Raw genomic sequence first — 18863 nt, 5'->3', positions numbered from 1 at the left:
ACTTAGAACATCTTCTCTGAAGTTTTTTATTTTTTTTTATTTTTTTAGCCCCCCTTTTTTTTAGGTTCATTATCAGCTGTGTAAACATGCTCCAATGCTGCAGATGTTGTAACTTTGTTTCCTTTGCACTATTGGGGCATGGCTTCTCAAATGCCCCTGCACTGTTTACAATTTTTACCCAACTTTGTGCTTTTCATGATAGTGCACACCAGAAAATGAAAAACACAATAGGGGCCCTTCACGGTTTAAAAAAGAGATGTTAACACACATGTCTGATGTGTGACAAAATGAAGTAGACAAGCAGACACAGAACCAGGAGAGAGGGAAAGTCAGTGGCCCCTGGCCAATAACAGTTTACTGTTAAGCTCCCTCTCAGTGAGGACTGACCCTCTCACACACAAACTAACACTCTATATCATGTGCTGAAAGAGCTTTTAGTAATCTGTGTGGTGGACCTAACAAAAACGCTCTTGGATTCGAATGCATTCTCTGTTGTTTGTTTTTATGTTGCTGTTGAGAAAAAGTGAACTTTGCAGCTGCTTCAACAAGAAGAGGAGGTCCTCATGGTAGATTCTTGTGTCCCGCTGAGTGCGCTGTACCTACACACATACACAGCACAATGGCACATGGCTTTCCCTGTCTAAAAGGCTTTAATTACTGGTGTTGATGAATCTGGAGAAGACTGCTTGCTTTGTTTCTGGCTTGATCTCTGAGCTGGATGGTGAGTTTCCTGGGTTACTCTGCTTGAAAGGAGCTGCAAAACAAGCAGCATATAAAGAGCAAAGGAGGAAAGTTTACTGGTCTTACTACTTCTGACTGGTGAGTAGGAAAAAAATGATTGATGGGGCTCATATTTTCATGCATTTGCATTTCAGATATTTACTATGTTTACCAAAAGGGATTTAATAACATCCTCATGAGTGAAAAATAAAGGTTCTTTATTGGCATCTCTGTGGAGAACCCTTAACATCCATGGAAATTTTCCATTTCACAGCCCAGCTAACAATAATGTATTCTGAGAATGTTTTGCTAATATCCCATTAGTTATGAAAACATTATTTCTTAATGTTCATTGAGCACTCAAAATATCCAGATTTTTAAATGTTTTCAAATTGTTTTTTTGGTTTTGTGAATGTCATAATTTTTCAAACATTGTGTTAGAATTAATTTTGGATGTTCTTTAAAAAGTAATAAAAGTACTATATCCTCCTGACTACCAATTAATTGACTACTAATGACTACTATTAATTTAGTATTTTTCATGTCATTACATGAAAGAAAAAAGAAAAAGAAAATTTTTGAAAAATTATATTTTATTCATGTTATTGTATGTCCTCTATTTAAAAAGTAAAAAAGACATGAATATACATGAAAAAAAAAAAAAAAAAAAAAAAAAAAAAACTTTGCTTTAATCACAAATGAATTTTTAATTTTTATACAAAACTTGATGATTCTCAACAATGCTTATGAAAGATATAGAAGAATGATTTTATATACCATTTTTTCTTTATGCAAAATGTGTGTAAAATGGCCATAAATGGGTTTTTCCCATCGTTTACAATGTGTCTATAAACTGTATATAATGTGCATATATGTTTTTGGGGAAAAAAAGTATAATAATGGGAGTAATGACTGGCAAAATTTTCATAATTATAACTAATATTTCATTTTAATATTGATATATAATTTCTTTCTCTATTCACTTTTCATGTCTCACAAAATGCCTAATAAAAATGCTTTAAGTCCTGACGTGCTCCTCAGTGGACATATATTGATGTCCTGTTTCATAACATAAAGTCATATTTTGTTTTGAAACCCCGCAACATTTTCCTGCAATGTTTACGACAAACAGTTTGAAAATTAGTCAGATTTAAATGACTTACAAAATATTATCATATTTCCATACTGGTGTTACAACTGATCACTAAATTAATATCAACCATTTTTAAAGACCAAGGAAAGGGAGTGGTCATGGTGAAACTTCCCATCATTTGGTATCTCTGACAGCCCTAAATGGGCTCTTTACAGGACATCCAGACTTCTAACTGTGACATGTACGGTCTCAGAGAAACTGCTAACAAAAATAATACTCCATAGCTGGTAGTCAGGAGGATATGGACATCAAACTAAAACAATGTATAAGAATGAAACCTGGACAAAAGTTTCTTTGTTGAGGAAAAGGGTTCTTTGGATTTTTTAAATGTTCTTCGCACTAAAAATAAATGATTATTTTTAGAACTGTTCGATGAAAGGTTCTTTGTGGAACCGAAACTGGATCTTTTTATGGCATTGCTGCTAAAACCCTCTTTTGGAACCTTTTTAAAACTCTGAACAAACGTTCTATTTTGGAAGAACTTGTTGTTCAAAACTTTGAATGAACCTTCAGAATTTTAGCCAAAGCTCCGAGAATAATAACTGAAAAGGTCCTTTATACTGTTATTTATAGTAAGAAAAAATGGTTCTTTTAAGAACTGTTCACTGAAAGGTTCTTTTTGGAACCAAACATGACACTTCTATGGCATTGCCATGAAAACGCAAAATTGTTTAAATTTAGAATTGTTTTTTAGTCTTTGAAAGTGTTTCATGTCTTCTTTTTGTGTGTGTGTGTGTGTGTGTGTGCAAATTATGTGTGTATGTGAAGATCAAAATCGGCGACTGAGACATGAAGGTCTCTAAAAGAGAATCCACCACTGATAATGCGTCAGATGAATGTACTGAAAAACCAGTGAAAGATGATGCAGTTCATCTCAAGAGGCAGATAAGCCTGCTGCCGTCTATTTCCTTCATCATCGGCACCGTGGTGGGCAGTGGCATCTTCATCGCCCCCAAAGGCGTGCTGATGAATTCGGGAAGTGTCGGGTTGTCCCTGCTTGTCTGGACTCTGTGTGGTGTCCTCTCCACTTTTGGTGAGGAACATCTTCAGTGCTTATCTTGTCAAAAGTTTGAATTAACGTTTAATATTTTTGAATGAAGTCTCTTATGCTTAACCAAGGCTGCATTTATATGAGCAAAAATGCAGTAATATTGTGAATAATTTCTGTTTTAATATTCCTGTAGTTCTTCAGTTTCACATGATCCTTCAGAAATCATTCTGAAATTTTTATTAACATCAATGTTGAAAATACTTTTTGCTGCTTGATATTTAACTCTACTATTCAAAAGTTTGGGATAAGTAAGATTTACAAGAAAAATATTTAGCAAGGATGCATTAAACTGATGAAATCTGACAGTTAATGTGACAGTGAAAAAGTATCTGTCAGGGTTATGTCTTGTTTAGTTGTGTTTTTGTTCATGTCTTGGTTTCATGTTTACCCTTGCAGTTTAGTCTTTAACATGCCTCAGTTAGTTTCCTTAGTTACTGATTATGTTCACCTGCCCATCATTAATCACTCAAAAATGTTGTCCAAAATTATGTCATCATTTACTCGCCCTCAAGTTGTTCCAAACCTGTACAAGTTTCTTATGATGAACGCAAAAGAAGACATTTTGAAGAATGTTGATAACCAAACAGTTGATGGTAGCCATTGACTTTCAAGTTTTATTCATTTTTTAAATGTAGCATGTTCCCATCAGGTGCTTTATGTTATGCTGAGCTGGGCACGACCTTTAAAAAATCAGGCGGTCATTACACCTACCTTTTGGAGACCCTGGGGCCCCTGCCTGCTTTCCTGCGACTGTGGACTGAGTTCATATTCATCAGGTGTGTGTGCATGCAGTGTTTGTATTTCGCTCTGCTCACCGAATTGTGAGTGAGGCCAATTATAATGTCATTTTAGACCTGCAGTGGCCACGTACGTGTCTCTGGCTTTTGGCCAGTATGTAGTGGAGCCGTTATTCATGCCGTGTGCTGCTCCAACAGTTCTGGTCAAAATCGTCAGCATGCTGGCAATCAGTGAGTGATGTTACTTCATGGTCTAAACATCTAAGTCTGTTGAAAAAGCTACAAATTATGTTGTAAAACTGAAAACTGTTCTACCTAGCGTTCGTGGTGGCAGTGAACTGCTGGAGTGTGTCAATGGCAGCTCGTACGCAAATGTTGCTGACCTTCATCAAGATGTTTGCTCTGATTCTGATCATCGTGCCAGGGATCATGGCTTTGGTCAATGGTAAGAGTAACATGCTGTTTCATCTTACTCTGGAAGGTTTTCAGACAAAATATATTAATTTTACTTCCATAGACCTTTACTTTAAGATTAAAAAGCATTTTTTGTGCTGCAATGGTTCATCAATAGGAATGCATATAGAGTGTTTTCATGGCGCATCATTAATCGGCCATATTGGCGGCACTGAACGAATCTCGTATATTTTGTTGATTATTCCTGCTGAAAATCAAAATGAAAAAGTTTGTGGTTGGCCAAACTGAATTAGGATTTCCAGGCCAAGAATCTTGACAACATGTGTTTGTTCTTATCATTTCTGGTTAGGTAGGTCTTAATTAATATATCTTAATTAATACAGCTTGTACGTATCTTTACCACCTATTAACTTTAGTTTGTCAAACTATTGTGCCCTTTCCTGCTCACTAAGTCCTTCTCCATGTGACTCAGCAGCTTCAACACGTTTTTTTCCCGAAGGTTTAGACAGCATAAATTAGCAGAACAACGTATTCAGTAGTACATGAACCGTGCAATGCATGCTGTTGTTTACATCCGAGGTAACTGACCAAATCATAACATGATTTTTAGACAAATCGAGATCAAAAGAGATAAAATAAATAAATTAAATAAAAATTAATAAAATAAATTAATAAAAATTAGTAAAGTAAATTAATAAAATTTAGTTTGAGTAGCATAATGTGCAAAGCCTCATTTGAAACGCTGGTCAAAATAGGATTGAATGCAAATAGTGGAATTTTAAATGGTCATATTGCTTAAATTTGTATTCATCTAAATAGTTTTTAATAGATGTTTATAAAATAAAAATATATACGTATTTTGATATTCTTGGCACATCTCAAAAGTTTCGTTCCTATACAAAACTATGCATTTTAAGAATTTTTATATATATCTCTTTTGGGTCAAAACAAACCGAATGCATATTTAGAAAAAAGGCAGGAAATGTACTTACTATTTCCATTTTTTTCTGTTTTAGGGAAAACTGAAAATTTCCAGAATGCCTTTGACTCAGAGTCTTTATCTCTGACCAAACTTCCTTTGGCCTTTTATTCAGGACTTTATGCATATGGTGGATGGTGGGTATCAGCGGCAGTGTCAAATATATAGAAATCTGAAGTAAGGGATTTCAAAAATAATGTAAAAGTGTTTGTTTTTTTGCTTACAGGTTTTATTTAAATTTCATAACTGAAGAGGTAATTAACCCAAACAGGTATTCAGAACTTCCTGCATTGCACAGTTGTTAACTTTAAAATGATCTAAAGGCACTTCAATTAATTTCTCATATATTCTTATTAGAACCATCCCATTGGCCATCATAGTCTCTATGGTGACTGTTACCCTGTTTTACGTGACGGTCAATGTGGCTTACTACACCATGATGACCGCAAATGAGTTACTGATGTCAGAGGCCGTGGCAGTGGTTAGTAGTTTTCTTCGGAGATGCTATTACAGGCTTTAGTTTGGAGAGTAAGTGTTGTGACTGTACTGTCCTTAATGCATTGCAGACTTTTGCAAGTCGGGCTTTGCAGGGTGTAGCTCCGGCAATACCAGTATTAGTTGCTCTTTCCTGCCTTGGAGCTCTTAATGGAGGATTTTTTGGTACACCCAGGTGAGCACATCAGAAACATAAAGGCAAAAGAGAGACATCTAGATGTGATCTTATCCTTGACTTTGAGAAGTTAAAAGTTAAAAGAATAGTTCACTCGAAAATGAACATTTGCTAAAAATTTACTCACTCCAAGGTGCTAATGACTTTGTTTTTTCCATCTAAACAGATTTTAAGAAATTTAGCATTACTGTACTTGCTCACCAATGGATCCTCTGCAGTGCATGGGTGCCGTCAGAATGAGAGTCCAAAGAGCTGATAGAAACCTCAGTAATCCACAAAGTAGTAAATCAGTTAACGTTTAACTTCAATATATTGTTTGTGGCTAAAATAAGAGTCTGGAGGAAGCATTAATATGGATTACGGACACATATTTTAGTCAGAAACAATGGTTTAGACTTAGACGGCTTAATGATGGATTTGTTTCTTACAAACATGCAGCTTTTCACTTCACATGATGTTAATTAATGGACTGGAGTGGTGTGGATTACTTGTGGATTATTGTGATGTTTTTATCAGCTGTTTGGACTCTCATTCTGACGGCACCCATTCGCCACAGAGGATCCACTGTGTGCAAGTGATGCAGTGCTAAATATCTCCAAATCTGTTCCAATGAAGAAACAAATTTATCTACATCTTGGAACAAACATTCAGCATTTGGATCAACATTTCCCTTAAGATTTGATAACTCTGTTTCTGCAGGATGTTCTTTGTGGGAGCCAGAGAGGGTCACTTCCCGGCTATCTTCTCCATGATCCATATCCGCAGACAAACGCCACTGCCAGCCGTGTTATTTCTGGTACAATCACATCCATTCATTCTTTTCTTCCGGTTCCTTCACGTCTGCTTGACACTTCTCCTGGTGTCTGCAGTATCCTCTGGTGATCGTCATGATGGCGAGAGGAGAGATCTTTCAGCTGATCAACTTTGCATCGTTCTCCCGTTGGTTCTTCATCGCCTTGGCCACTTTGGGAATGATCATCCACCGCTACAGATTTCCAGATCTTCCCAGACCATTCAAGGTCCAATTAAATGGCTGATTCTATATATTAATATAAATTTTCACTGTATTCTTAATTAAACATTGTGTTGACTGTGTTTAGGTGCCTATAGCAGTTGCAGTGATCTTTACCATAGTGTGTTTCTTCATCGTGGGCCTGTCCTTGTATTCGGACCCCTGGAATACAGGCGGCAGCTGTGCACTCACATTATCAGGAGTACCTGTGTATTACCTGACAATCAAGAAGTCATACATACCTGAACGCTGGAAAAAAGCCTTCAGTGAGTACTGCAAAACACAGTAGTGACCCTGGACCACAAAACCAGTCATAAGAAGCATGGGCATATTTACAGCAATACCCATACATTGTATGGGTTAAAATTATCTTTTTTTTTTTTTTTATAACAAAAATCATTAGGAGGTAAAGATTATGTACAGTGCAGATTTTTTGTAAATGTCCTACCGTAAATATATCAAAGCTTAAATTTTGATTAGTAATATGCATTGCTAAGGACATCATTTGGGCAACTTTAAAGGCAATTTTCTCAATATTATTTATTTTTATTTTTTTTTTTTGCACTGTTAGATTCCAAATTTTCAAATAGTTGTATCTCGGCCAAATATTGTTCTATCCTAACAATGGAAACCATACATCAATGGAAAGCTTATTTATTTAACATTCAGATGATGTATAAATCTCGATTTCAAAAAATTTAATCTTATGACTGGTTTTGTGGTCATGGGTCACATTTATGTCTTACCCTTACCAAAATTAACCATGGTTTTACCACAGATAAAACCAAATAAACATGGCTACCACAACAGTTAAATCATAGTAACCGCAAAATAAACATTGTTTGTAATAAAACTGTGCTTATACAAATGGTAATAAGTATACATAACAATATAAACATGGTTACTACACATTTACTATAATAAAACCATAGTTCATTTTTGTAAGGGTAAATCCATAAACTAAACATTCATTACTAGATCTTAATCAGATTAGACGCCATACGTTTTGAATTTAACTTGAATTTAAGATCACCGAGTGCAATCATTTGACATCATTGAAATAATGGCGCCCCCATTGTCCAAAATATTTATAAAACAATGTGGATTTTTTGAATAAAGCAAAACTTTCATGGGTTTTCTACTACATATTTTATTAAGACATCATTTATCTTATTTTAAGCCATTAGTGTTCCCTTTAAACAACAGTACAATCCATTGAACGCACTGTGTTTCTATTCCTCAAAGCCTCGTTTTCACTCTAATCAAAAAAGAAATATGGCGCTACATTAGCTAAAGTCTAGCTAAAGGCAGCTAATGTCAGAAAAGATCTAATGATTGACCTCTATTTCCTCCTCTTTAGATAATTTAAGCCTACATCTGCAGATACTCCTGGAAGTGGCTCAGCAGGAAGTTAAGACCTACTGATGGAGCTTCACCAAACACCAGCTGAACTCATGCTGACTAACAGACCCAAGTGTTGCAGAGGTCATCAAAGTTTCAAAGTTACATTTTGGAGGTGCTTGCTATTACTATTGCCCATAACTACCCTAACAACATCCTCGCACCCTATCCAGTAGTGCATGCATCACTTATGTTTTCATAGTTTATATTCAAATCAAAGAAGAACCAAATATGTCCTGGAACATCATGCTGTTGAATTAAAGGGATAATTCACTCAAGCGTCATAATTTACTCACCATCATGTTATTACAGACCCATTAGACTCTGGCTGATCTTTGAAAAGCAAATTACGCTTTTTTTATGACGCATTTTTAATAAAGCCTGAAAGGTTTCCGTCCAGGGCCGGAGTGGGACTTATTTTCAGCCTTGGTGTTTCATGCCTTAGACCGGCTCACTTTAGTACATTCCTATTTCATATTTAGTTCTTTTGTTTTTGAACTTTCCTACTCTTGTAGGATCATCTATTTCATCTGTAAGATCGCTTACTGTGGTGTAATGAAAATTGATGTTTCGTAAAGCTTATTGTTGTATTTTATTCTTTCTGCATTTTTCATTTGTTGTATGCAAAGACATTGAGCTGTCAAATAATTCCTGAATCCCAACAGTTTTTAAAACAATTCAGATGACTAAAATCTGACTAAAACTAAATGGCATTTTAGTTAAAAGACTATGAAAAGACTAAATCAAAATGAACACTGACATGAATCCAAGAGTTTAATCCAAGTCTTGTGAAAAGATAGATCACTTCATATGATGAACTATCCCTTAAAGCATTTTTATAATAATTCACAAATGCATTTGTATAAAGTATCCCTTTATTCTGAAAAAGTAAGTACAATTGTTAGAGAAACCAAATTGTATGCTTTGTTGGAAATGACAATGGGTGTTTCTGGTCAAAGCCTGTTACCTCAGTAAAATGCTTAGGTAGATAACATTAATATTTCAATACAGTCCTCAAAAATAGTACAAAACACATCCTGTTATGGTTCTTTCATTGCCAGAGGATCTGAACGAGACGTCTTTTTGTGTATCACCAAAAGGTACACTGTTGAGAAAGGTTAAAGTTGATTGCATGGCTTTGAACTGCAAGGCACTTGACAGTTCAAATGTCTGTTCATCAATGCACTATTATTAGTAAATAGTACTTAATTTCTAATGCTCATATAACACCTTAACACCATGCATCTGTCAACCGTGTAGTTTTTGTCCATTTTTATGACATTTAGCTGTTTTTTACTGAAAGAATACAATACAATGCATTATGACTTAACACCGCTACATTCTGATGGTTATCTTCTAAGCATATATGAACTCTGTGCATGCTCACTATAATCACTCTACATTTGCAAATGAACATTAAAAGCTTTGTACTAAACCACAAATCTCTTTGAATGCTCATCTTGGTCATATCCAACACCCAGAACACGGTCTTAAATCATTCCTAATAGCAAAAACACATGAATGCAAAAAAGCAGCAGCAGAGATGACTCACTATTCTGACATGCTTGTAACCATGGAAACACACATTATGGGATGTTATAAACAGCTCGATACACTCCAGATGAATGACTGGCTAATTCTAGAACAGCGTAACACTTACATGACCATCTGCAATTAACGAACAATCTTTAAAGGGACCGTCCACCCAAAAGTGAAAAATTCTATCATTTACTCATCCTCAAGTTGTTTCAAACGTGTAGGAGTTTCTTCCTTAAGTTGAGCATAAAAGAAGACTCTTCAAAACATAGAACAAGTGGTGGATGAGTAAATAAGAAAATGTTCATTTTTGGGTGAACTATCCATTTAATTAGAATGTGACTTTATTTTACACCCCACATTCTCTTAAAAATCTTTTTTGTGCTATTTTTACCGTAAGTATATCTGGGTAATCCAAGGAGTTCAATATTCTTCCAAAACAAAGAAATACTGTAAAACTGGGTAGTGTAAATTAATTAATCTGCTAAATCTTTATATCCACTTATAATACACACACACACACACACACACACACACTCACTCACTCTCTCTCTCTCTCTCACACACACACACACTCATATTTATATATTACAACTTGTGCAAATTATTCTTATCTAAGTACATTCGTCACTAACAGTTTTGCGCGCAAATAAAGGCCTACACATTCAAAACACAAACATGTACAGTAAAAGGCAGTGAAATAGCAATAGAAATTAAGAAAATACTTAAGAGATCAATTGCAAGTAAATAAGAAGGAAGTATAAGCAGCTTGGAAAAAGAAAAAGGAGTCACTTGAGCTCCGGGATTAACTGGGACCAGCTGATGTTTGCTATGCCGAGTTCATCATCCTCCAGGTTGGGGAAGCTGATATCCACTAGGATTTTACTCAGGCTGTCGTTCATGGTATCCAGAACGAGCCCTTCGGTGAGAGAGCGGTTGGCGGCGCCTGCTTGCAGCAGCTCTCTGGAGCACGTCGGTGTGGAGCGTCTCGGAGAGGGTCTGGAGCAGGTGAGCAGCTCTCGAGGGGAGCTGAAGAGCGGGAGCTCTTTGAAAGGCGTGCTGGTGAAGCTGAGAGGTGTGTGTTCGTGCCGTTGCGGGGTGAGCTGTGGCCCGCTGGGTGTACGGATGGGGCTGAAGTCCAGCACTGCTCCCTTTCCGACGGGAGTGATCCTCCAGGGCTCCAGAACTGTGGGAAGCTTACTAGGTGTGGATGAGGAGGGGTGGCTGCTCTTGATGGGCGTTTTAAAAGTGTATTCTCTGTTCGGGCTGTCGGCTTTACAGGAGGGCTGGGGCTCCGGATCGTGAGTGTCTTGGAAGGTGGAGACGTCGGAGACCACGCCCGAGTCGAAGAGAGTGCTGTCGGGGTAGAGCAGGACAGGCTCCTCGGCGGCTGGCAGGACTAGACGCTGTTTGCGGCGGGAGCTGCTGTTTTCTCGCCTTCTGGCTTTGGGGGGTGGAGGCTCGGGTGCCTCAGGAGACACAGACATGCTCACAGGCTCCTCCTTTATGTCGGACGCACACAGCACCACCGAGCTCACGTCACTCTGTGAGACCTTTCACAACACACACAAGCGTTAAACAACTGGAACTTGCTTGAATGTATTTCTAAAGACTTTTTTCAAGTTGTGAACACCAAAACAGGCTTGTTGGCTGCACTAAAGTGGTCTACCAGCCCAAAACCAGGTAAAGCTCAAGCTGATCAACCATCTAGACCAGCTTGGATCAGATTATAAATTAGTTTAAAATTTGGTCTTAGCTCATTTTCCTGCAGAGATGAAATTGAGTGAAATTCAGTGTTTTTATCATTTGAGTGAACCTCATGCAACTGAAAAAAAAATTATATACACTAAAAATGTTATAAATTTAATATACACTACCAGTCAAATGCTGTTTTTTTAAAGAAGTCACTTCTGCTCACCAAGCCTGCATTTATTTGACCCAAAGTACAACAGCAAAATTTAGAAATATTTTTACTATTTAAAATAACTGAATATATTTTATAAATGCAAATATATTATATATATATACATATCTTATAATTGAATATATTTTAAAATGTAATTTATTCCTGTGATTTCAAAGCTGATTTTTTTAGCATCATTACTCCAGTCACATGATCCTTCAGAAATCATTCTAATATTCTGATTTGCTGCTCAAAAAAGATACTGAAAAATGGTTTACCAGCCCAAAACCAGCTGACCAACTATCTAAACCAGCTTGGATAAGTTAAAGATCATAAACGACCAATAAAATCTGGTTTTAGCTAGATTTTCCCACAGGGCTGGAACTGATTGTTTTTTCCCCACGTGAAATAAATGAGTGAATCACAATCAACCAAATATAAGAAAAAAAATTACTAGGTTTATAACAACTTCTTTAGATGAAATGATCACAGAAAGCTGAATAAATAAGCTTTCCACTAATATATAGTTTGTTAGGATAAGATAAAATTTGGCTGAGATACTACTATTTGAAAGTCTGGAATCTGAGGGTGCAAAAATAAATAAATAAATAAATCTCAATATTGAGAAAATCACCTATTGCATTTTACTAATTAAAAATTATGTTTTGATATATTTAGGGTAGCAAATTTACAAAACGTTGTCATGCAACATGATCTTTACTTAATATACTAATGATTTTTGGCATAAAAGAAAAAAATATCATTTTGACCCATACAGTGTATTTTTGGCTATTGCTACAAATGTACCCATGCTACTTAAGACTGGTTTTGTGATCCAGGGTCACATATTACCTAGACCAGTTTTTATAAGATTCACTCATATAAACAGTTAGGTTTTACCTTAGGGGCAATCCGGACTCTCTTGCTCGCACCGCTGGAGCTGGGAGTGGAAGAGCTCTGAGTTTGTGGAGGAGTGGCGAGAGATGCAGGACTGGATGTGGGCAGGAAGATCGACTGACCAAGAGGAAGCTGGATGGGTACCAGGTACGAGTCAGTCCGAGGGAGAAGCGGCTTCATCTTCCTCTCTGAGGGTGAGCAGAGACAATCGACCATCAGAAAACGGTCAGACTCATGCGCTCTGAGACATTCGTATTTCTCATCTTGCCCAAAATGTACCTGTGCTGCCTGTGGCAGGTATGGGTTTCTTCAGCTCTGGAGGACCTCTCTTCTGTTGCTACAGAGACAAAGACACTTTTTTTAACTTGTGTACAAAGTGTGACATTCAAAATAACTGCAGTTCCTGTCTTTTTGATGACTAAAGGAACAAAACAAGCGATGATCTTGAGCTGAACGTGCTTCCATCTGTCTGACTGTCCCTGAAATAAAACAACTGATTCCTGGAGAAGTAGCGAGCCTGCTCCCTGTCTTACGACCTGTCGATCTGCCACGAGAGGATGAATTAGTAGGAAAAAAGGGTCTTACTTGATTGAAACCGACTTGGGGGATCTGAGGGCAAGTGGGAGTCACTGGATCAACCAAAGGCTGTGGGATGAGCCAGGAAATGACAGACAACCATATTTGAAACATAAAATTGCACATGGACACAGCAGCACAGTAAGTGACTGGCACATAATGAAGTGAGCTTGTAATTTGCATTAAGACTAAAGTGAGGTTTACACACCTTGTAGACCTGGTCTAAAGTGAGACAGCGGTTTGCTTCTGGTCGAATCGTCCAATAGGAGATCTTGCCATCGGGAGATGTCTCCCGGACGAACATGTCATGCAGTGAGAGATTATGACGTATGGAATTCTAACAACAACAACAAAAAAGAAACAAATCTGAAAAAATCTGAAATGAAAGCTTTGTGTAAACTGAAACTACACTGGCTTTATATACTACCTTCCATCCAGGTTTGGCAACATTTCTAAAATACGGAAAATGGTCTTCAATCCAATTGTAAATTTCCTTCAGGGTCATGTGTCGGTTCTTCTTGCTGTTGATAGCAAACTGGATCATAGCCATGTAGGAATATGGGGGTCTCTCGGACTGAGGGTCCTTCTCCTTTTCTGGAGCTTTGGGCTGCTTAACAAAAAACAGTTTTAAAGAATGATATTTTAAGCAAAATAAAGAAGATTTAACATTTGAAAAAAAACAACAAAACACCTATTTATCAACCAATTTGTAAAGTTGCAAAGAAAGAGTGACAAATATTGTGGCTTAAATCCTAGTGTAATGAATTATCAAAAAAGAAAAAATGTAAAAATTGATATTAAAATGTAATACATAAATAAAACATAAATCTATTTTTAAAATTAATTGTGATTAATCGCATCCAAAAAAGGTTTCTGTGTACATAATATATGTGTGTGTGTATGTGAATATTTATAATGTATAAATAAATACACACGCATGCATGTGTATATAAGAACAATATATTGTTTATATATTAATTAGTATTTATATATAATATAATATACAAACATAAATATATACATGATAATACATTTTAATATTTTCAAAATACTTACTATATATACACATATATTGTATAAACAAAAACTTTTATTTTTGATGCAATTAATCGTGAGTAATCATTAACCAACAGCGCTATTTTTTAATTCACTTGTTTTTCTACAGTACACAATAAACATGTTATACACAAATTCATGTTTTTCACCCATTTTTTTTTTTCACTTTCTCTTGCAATATGGCATGGCAGGCCAAATCAAAGTTCATCATAGGCTAACTTTTGTGCATCTCTGATCTTTCCCATGCATTTAAAAAATACAAAGGGTGGCTGTAATGTTGTGTACCTGCGGACAGTCAGTTGGATTGTCCTTGCTGGCGCATTTTTGGTTTGAGTCCGATCCGAGCCCATCTGAGCTCATTTTTCCCAGCCACTGGATGTTCGTCAGACTGTCATCAAGCGGGAAGCACTCCGTCTCCTTTTTCACTGATATCATAGCAAAGAACATTTCAGAAAACATTTCAGAGAACTTTAAGACGATTTTAAGGTAGTACCCACGTCCCTCACCTTTCTCCAGATCATTCTTAGGTTCTGTAGATAAACAGCCAATGGTTTTGCTCTCCTCCATACTGGTGCTGCCACTGAGCAGGATGAACTTGTTCCGGCCCTGAGGGCCGCACTCCTTCCCTTTGGCCGTCAGGGCGCTGATGACACTCTGCAGATCGGCTGCTTTCGGGATCACCACCACCTGAGTGTCCGGCATGGTGGGGTGGTCCATCATCCGGATGCCATCGGGAAAGCAGCGAGTGGTGGACGGGGTCGGGGTGGTCTTGCAGCGTGGCCCATCTGCCTCATCGCACCCTACATCAGATTCACTCTTCTGAAATGGCAGCTTCCTCCTCTTCAGGATGATGGGTCTCCTCGGGCTCTCTCTCATTGTTTGCTCACAGCAAAAAAGCCTGGCTGATGACTGTCTACAACATAAAGCACATTATATGTTTACATCTAACTTAAGTGTTTCATCCTAAATCCTGTAACGTATAGGAACTATTCAACCATAAACTGGAGGCTGGACGGTCATTGATACAAAAAATAAAATAACATACAATCTTCACTCAAATGCACATTTAGTGTCAAAATAAACGCGTGCACATAAAATATACATTAAATATATAAAAATATCATATATATATTAGCAGATCTTGGATAAACATACCGATAACAAGTCTGTTGATAACCGACTTTTTTGTCTAACGACTGTTGAATGACGATTTTAGTTCTAAAATATAAAATACCGTTACAAATTGATTACTTTCAATCTGACCTACTGGTATTATTTTTGTTTGACAGATCATTCAGAAGCAAAATACTTCGTGCAGTGCAGGTTTGTAAACCATTTGTGTAGAAAATAAAATAAAACTGCTTTTATTTTATAACAATGATCTGTCATCGCTTTGATCGTCGTTTTAAAACACATTAGAGCTTGTTGTTGTCTTATAATTTAATATTATTAAACACTAAATCATTAAAGTATAAACGATCTTCCTTTATTATCTGACATGCGGCCTAGTGATTCGTCTAACCCAGCTAACCTACTGTACACTTTCTGTTTAAATCATTAAAAATAAAACACACATCAAATAATACGAAGCGCATCAAACCTTCATATCATGTCAGCCGTGCAGACGGTGGCTTATTGGAGTTAATCTGGCAGTGCTGAGTGATAAAATGTATTTTGATGGGGGTAAATGAAAAACTCGGATCCCAGGACTCTTGTGCGCATTTGGTCAGATTTTGAATTTTGGCGCAGAGCGGTGCAGCGCTATCACGTGATCATGCCTAGCCCAATGGCAGACACTCATGGGCGGAGCCAACGAGCGGAAAGCGTTGCTGTTTACTATGGTGTAGTAATAATTGTGTTCCTTTAGGGGGCGATCGGCGGCTCCAAAATACATATACTTATATTTTCTACAGCGGAAACTTACATTTCTTGAGTAGAAAACTCTCTGGAATAGATATATATTTAATATTATGTTTCAGTAATTATAAACGAGTGTGACTGGTGCGTTTTAGAAACGCGCTGAGAAAATAAAGCGTTTATGTGTCGCTTCAGCAGCGGCTTTGTTTAAATTTTACACTTGAATAGTAAAACTGATGAAAAATAATAACATTAGAACTTTAAAAACACAACGATTATTAACAAATAATAATTAATATGTGGACCCATCCTGTCTGGCCAATCAAAACAACGTCCGGGCCATCAAGCCCCGCCCCCTGTGGTATTCCATTGCTAGGCTAATCAACATTCAACCAGTTTTTAATTTCTCTAGGAGGTACTGAAGTGTGTGAATGGGGGATGAACGTTCCCTAAAAAGCTCAGTAAGACGGTTTGTCAAATTTACATGGTCCAAAGGAAAAATACAATGCGATTGAGAAGAAATACAAAGCGATGCGTGAGTATCAGCTAAGGTTTTCATTGCACGCCATGTATTTTATCCACAAGCGAACTTTCACCATAGTTCATGATAGCATCTGTTGTAGGACATTGCATAAAGAGTACGATAAAATGCGAATGAGATTAGATTAGACGTTTTGCGTGAGTGTTATGAGTTTTGAGACTCATAAATGTGTTAATAGTCAACATCTGTCTTAAAGAATTAAAAGTTATGCCTGCATGGCACTGACAGATCAGTAGTATTAGTATTGCTTTGTCTGATGTCATGTTGTTTTTCTTCCTTGCAGCATATCATGTCTTCTAATGCCCCGTAAAAAGAGACTGCTGAACCCAAACAAATCTCAGCTGTTGTTTGTAGAGGCGCCCATCAATGGACCAAAGCATGAATATGGACCACAACTACGGAGTGCCATTTATCCCAAGACATTTATATCAGAGAAACAACAGCAAAGTAGCGCACCATGTGCTTCTTGGGTATGTGCATGCTTTGCCACCTTTACTTTTGTGTTAGGTGTGAAGATGTTTTATAAACTAAAGCATGTTCTCTGTTCGTAGGTGTCTCCGCAGTTTAATTCGCTCGAAACCACAACGGTTAGTCGAGGGAGGAGAAATAACCAAATGGCTACAAGAATCTCAAACAAGGCACCTGTTTTGGGTTTCCCTCAGACTGGAAGAGCAAATGGCTGCAAATATATTCCCTTGTCCTTTGATGCAGGTTTACAGCACTGTAGTAGTTCACGGATGAAGAATGATAGGGTTGTTTCTTTGGACAGTCATAGGAAAGAGCTTCGAGAAACTCCAAGAACAACTAACTTTCCTCGAAAAGCAGCGGAGAGGAGGATGACTACACGTGTTATATCCACTTCTAGGCATTCAGAAGTTTCAAAGAACCTTCAGTTCCATAAAAATGGAAAAAGAACTTCTAAGGATTCTGTTTGCACACCGAACACAAGCTTAGTTCCCGAACCCCCCAGTGTAGAGACGCCTGAAATGCCACATTGTTCCAGCGGGTCTCCATCCAGTGTTCAGCATCTCCTTTTTCCCCCAAACCAGGCAAAAACTCCTCCACGAACTGAGAACGAAAGCATCCTGGTGAAAGACACACCTGAGAAGGACTATGGGCTGAGGGCAACGTGGAGACGGAGGAAAGGACTGATGAAATTGTTGATTGACCGAGGTCAGCTTCTTCCAGCAGATGCTAGAGTTGCCAGTGATTGGACTTAGACCATAAATTAACAGATATAGCAATAATTTGGTTCATTTGTAGTCTTTTCTGTATCATATGGATTTGGGAAATTGTGATCACTTACAGCTGAGAAAATTTAATATATGAACACTTCAGAAGAGAAGAATTAAAGATGTAATTTTGATGATGTCCCCAGCCTTATTTAATGGGAGCACCTTTGTATTCTTTCGGACATCAATGAATTATGTACTTAAATGTAAAATACACATTTGTGAAACATGCCTTTATTCACAAGATTTTTATTTTTATCAAACGGTACGTTTGTGTGTGTAGGGAAAGTCTATTATATCTTTAAATTTTATATTATTGTATTTTTTGTTTAAAGAAAAAGTCTGAAATTGATAAAATATGAACAAATATATAAAATGTCAGATAAAATATGAACTCTAAAATATAAGAATTTAGATTTAAAATATTTCTAGTCTCTAATCAATTCCTATAGTTTATATATATTTATATACTGTTTTTTTATAATAATCCAAAGTACAGCAAAAGCAGTAATATTGTGAAATATTTTTAAAATAATGGCTTTGTATTTTAAAATATTTTAAAATATAATTTATTCCTGTGGTCTTCAGTGTCACATGATCCTTCAGAAATTATTCTAATATGCTTTTTTGCTGTTTAAGAAACATTTATGATTATTATTAGCAATATTTAAAACAGTGGAGTAATTTTTTTCAGGATTGATGAATAGAAAGATCCAAAGATCAGCATTTATCTGAAATAAACATTGTAACATTGAACACTATACCTTTCAAAAGCTTGGGGTCAGTATATATATATATATATTTTTTTTTTATATGATCTGAAGGATCATGTTGGAGTAATGATGCTAAAAATTCAGCTTTGAAATCACATGAATAAATTGCATTTTAAAATACATTCAGATAGAAAACAGTTGTTTTATATAGTAAAAAATATTTCAAAATTTTACTGTTTTTCCTGTACTTTGGATCAAATAAATTCAGGCTTGGTGAGCATTAAAAACATTAAAAATCTTGGTTGTGTGTGTGTGTGTTAAATAAAAACAAATATACATATCGATATAAATAAATATCTATAAAATGTTTTTATGTCATTATTGTTATTATTACTCGTTTTTTGTCCATTTTTAC

The 18863-nt window shown here is 36.5% G+C and overlaps 3 protein-coding genes across 4 annotated transcripts; 2 read left to right on the top strand and 1 right to left on the bottom strand.

Moving 5' to 3' along the window:
• The first annotated feature begins 385 nt into the window (after window positions 1-385).
• si:ch73-352p4.8 (cystine/glutamate transporter) lies at window positions 386-8732 on the top strand. Its single transcript, XM_051108168.1, has 13 exons — window positions 386-819; window positions 2642-2906; window positions 3574-3700; window positions 3777-3892; window positions 3981-4106; window positions 5092-5191; window positions 5281-5325; window positions 5412-5535; window positions 5621-5724; window positions 6424-6520; window positions 6594-6743; window positions 6825-7002; window positions 8097-8732. The coding sequence occupies exons 2-13, from the start codon at window positions 2663-2665 to the stop codon at window positions 8159-8161; spliced, it is 1476 nt and encodes a 491-aa protein (XP_050964125.1). The 5' UTR covers window positions 386-819; window positions 2642-2662; the 3' UTR covers window positions 8162-8732.
• A 583-nt stretch (window positions 8733-9315) lies between these two features.
• On the bottom strand, window positions 9316-15837 carry foxm1 (forkhead box M1). Of its 2 annotated transcripts, none has more exons than XM_051108166.1 (9): window positions 15706-15837; window positions 14612-15018; window positions 14391-14530; window positions 13477-13659; window positions 13258-13386; window positions 13059-13118; window positions 12753-12810; window positions 12477-12661; window positions 9316-11226 (listed from the first exon to the last, which is right to left on the bottom strand). In XM_051108166.1, the coding sequence occupies exons 2-9, from the start codon at window positions 14979-14981 to the stop codon at window positions 10462-10464; spliced, it is 1890 nt and encodes a 629-aa protein (XP_050964123.1). In that variant the 5' UTR covers window positions 14982-15018; window positions 15706-15837; the 3' UTR covers window positions 9316-10461. The 2 variants fall into 2 exon arrangements, with proteins under 2 accessions (XP_050964123.1, XP_050964124.1); XM_051108167.1 differs by having other exon boundaries at window positions 13477-13656.
• A 503-nt stretch (window positions 15838-16340) lies between these two features.
• Window positions 16341-18757, top strand: rhno1 (RAD9-HUS1-RAD1 interacting nuclear orphan 1). Its single transcript, XM_051107149.1, has 3 exons — window positions 16341-16497; window positions 16787-16973; window positions 17055-18757. The coding sequence occupies exons 2-3, from the start codon at window positions 16803-16805 to the stop codon at window positions 17721-17723; spliced, it is 840 nt and encodes a 279-aa protein (XP_050963106.1). The 5' UTR covers window positions 16341-16497; window positions 16787-16802; the 3' UTR covers window positions 17724-18757.
• The last annotated feature ends 106 nt before the right edge of the window (window positions 18758-18863 follow it).

This window comes from Labeo rohita, chromosome 4, assembly GCF_022985175.1.
Source record: "Labeo rohita strain BAU-BD-2019 chromosome 4, IGBB_LRoh.1.0, whole genome shotgun sequence".
Lineage (NCBI taxonomy): Eukaryota > Metazoa > Chordata > Actinopteri > Cypriniformes > Cyprinidae > Labeo > Labeo rohita.
The sequence above is the reverse complement of the archived record's forward strand: the minus strand, read 5'-3'. Positions and strand labels throughout refer to the sequence as shown.

Bases quoted from the DNA above. Each gene is read 5' to 3' on its own strand.
- si:ch73-352p4.8 (XM_051108168.1), top strand. From the start codon at position 2,663: ATGAAGGTCTCTAAAAGAGAATCCACCACTGATAATGCGTCAGATGAA. The intron at 5,536-5,620 runs GTTAGTAGTTTT...AATGCATTGCAG, and splicing joins TGTCAGAGGCCGTGGCAGTG to ACTTTTGCAAGTCGGGCTTT. The intron at 5,725-6,423 runs GTGAGCACATCA...CTGTTTCTGCAG, and splicing joins GGATTTTTTGGTACACCCAG to GATGTTCTTTGTGGGAGCCA.
- foxm1 (XM_051108166.1), bottom strand. From the start codon at position 14,981: ATGAGAGAGAGCCCGAGGAGACCCATCATCCTGAAGAGGAGGAAGCTG. The intron at 13,660-14,390 runs GTACACAACATT...TTTTTTGTTAAG, and splicing joins ATCCAACTGACTGTCCGCAG to CAGCCCAAAGCTCCAGAAAA. The intron at 13,387-13,476 runs GTAGTATATAAA...TGTTGTTGTTAG, and splicing joins TTGCCAAACCTGGATGGAAG to AATTCCATACGTCATAATCT.
- rhno1 (XM_051107149.1), top strand. From the start codon at position 16,803: ATGCCCCGTAAAAAGAGACTGCTGAACCCAAACAAATCTCAGCTGTTG. The intron at 16,974-17,054 runs GTATGTGCATGC...CTCTGTTCGTAG, and splicing joins GCGCACCATGTGCTTCTTGG to GTGTCTCCGCAGTTTAATTC.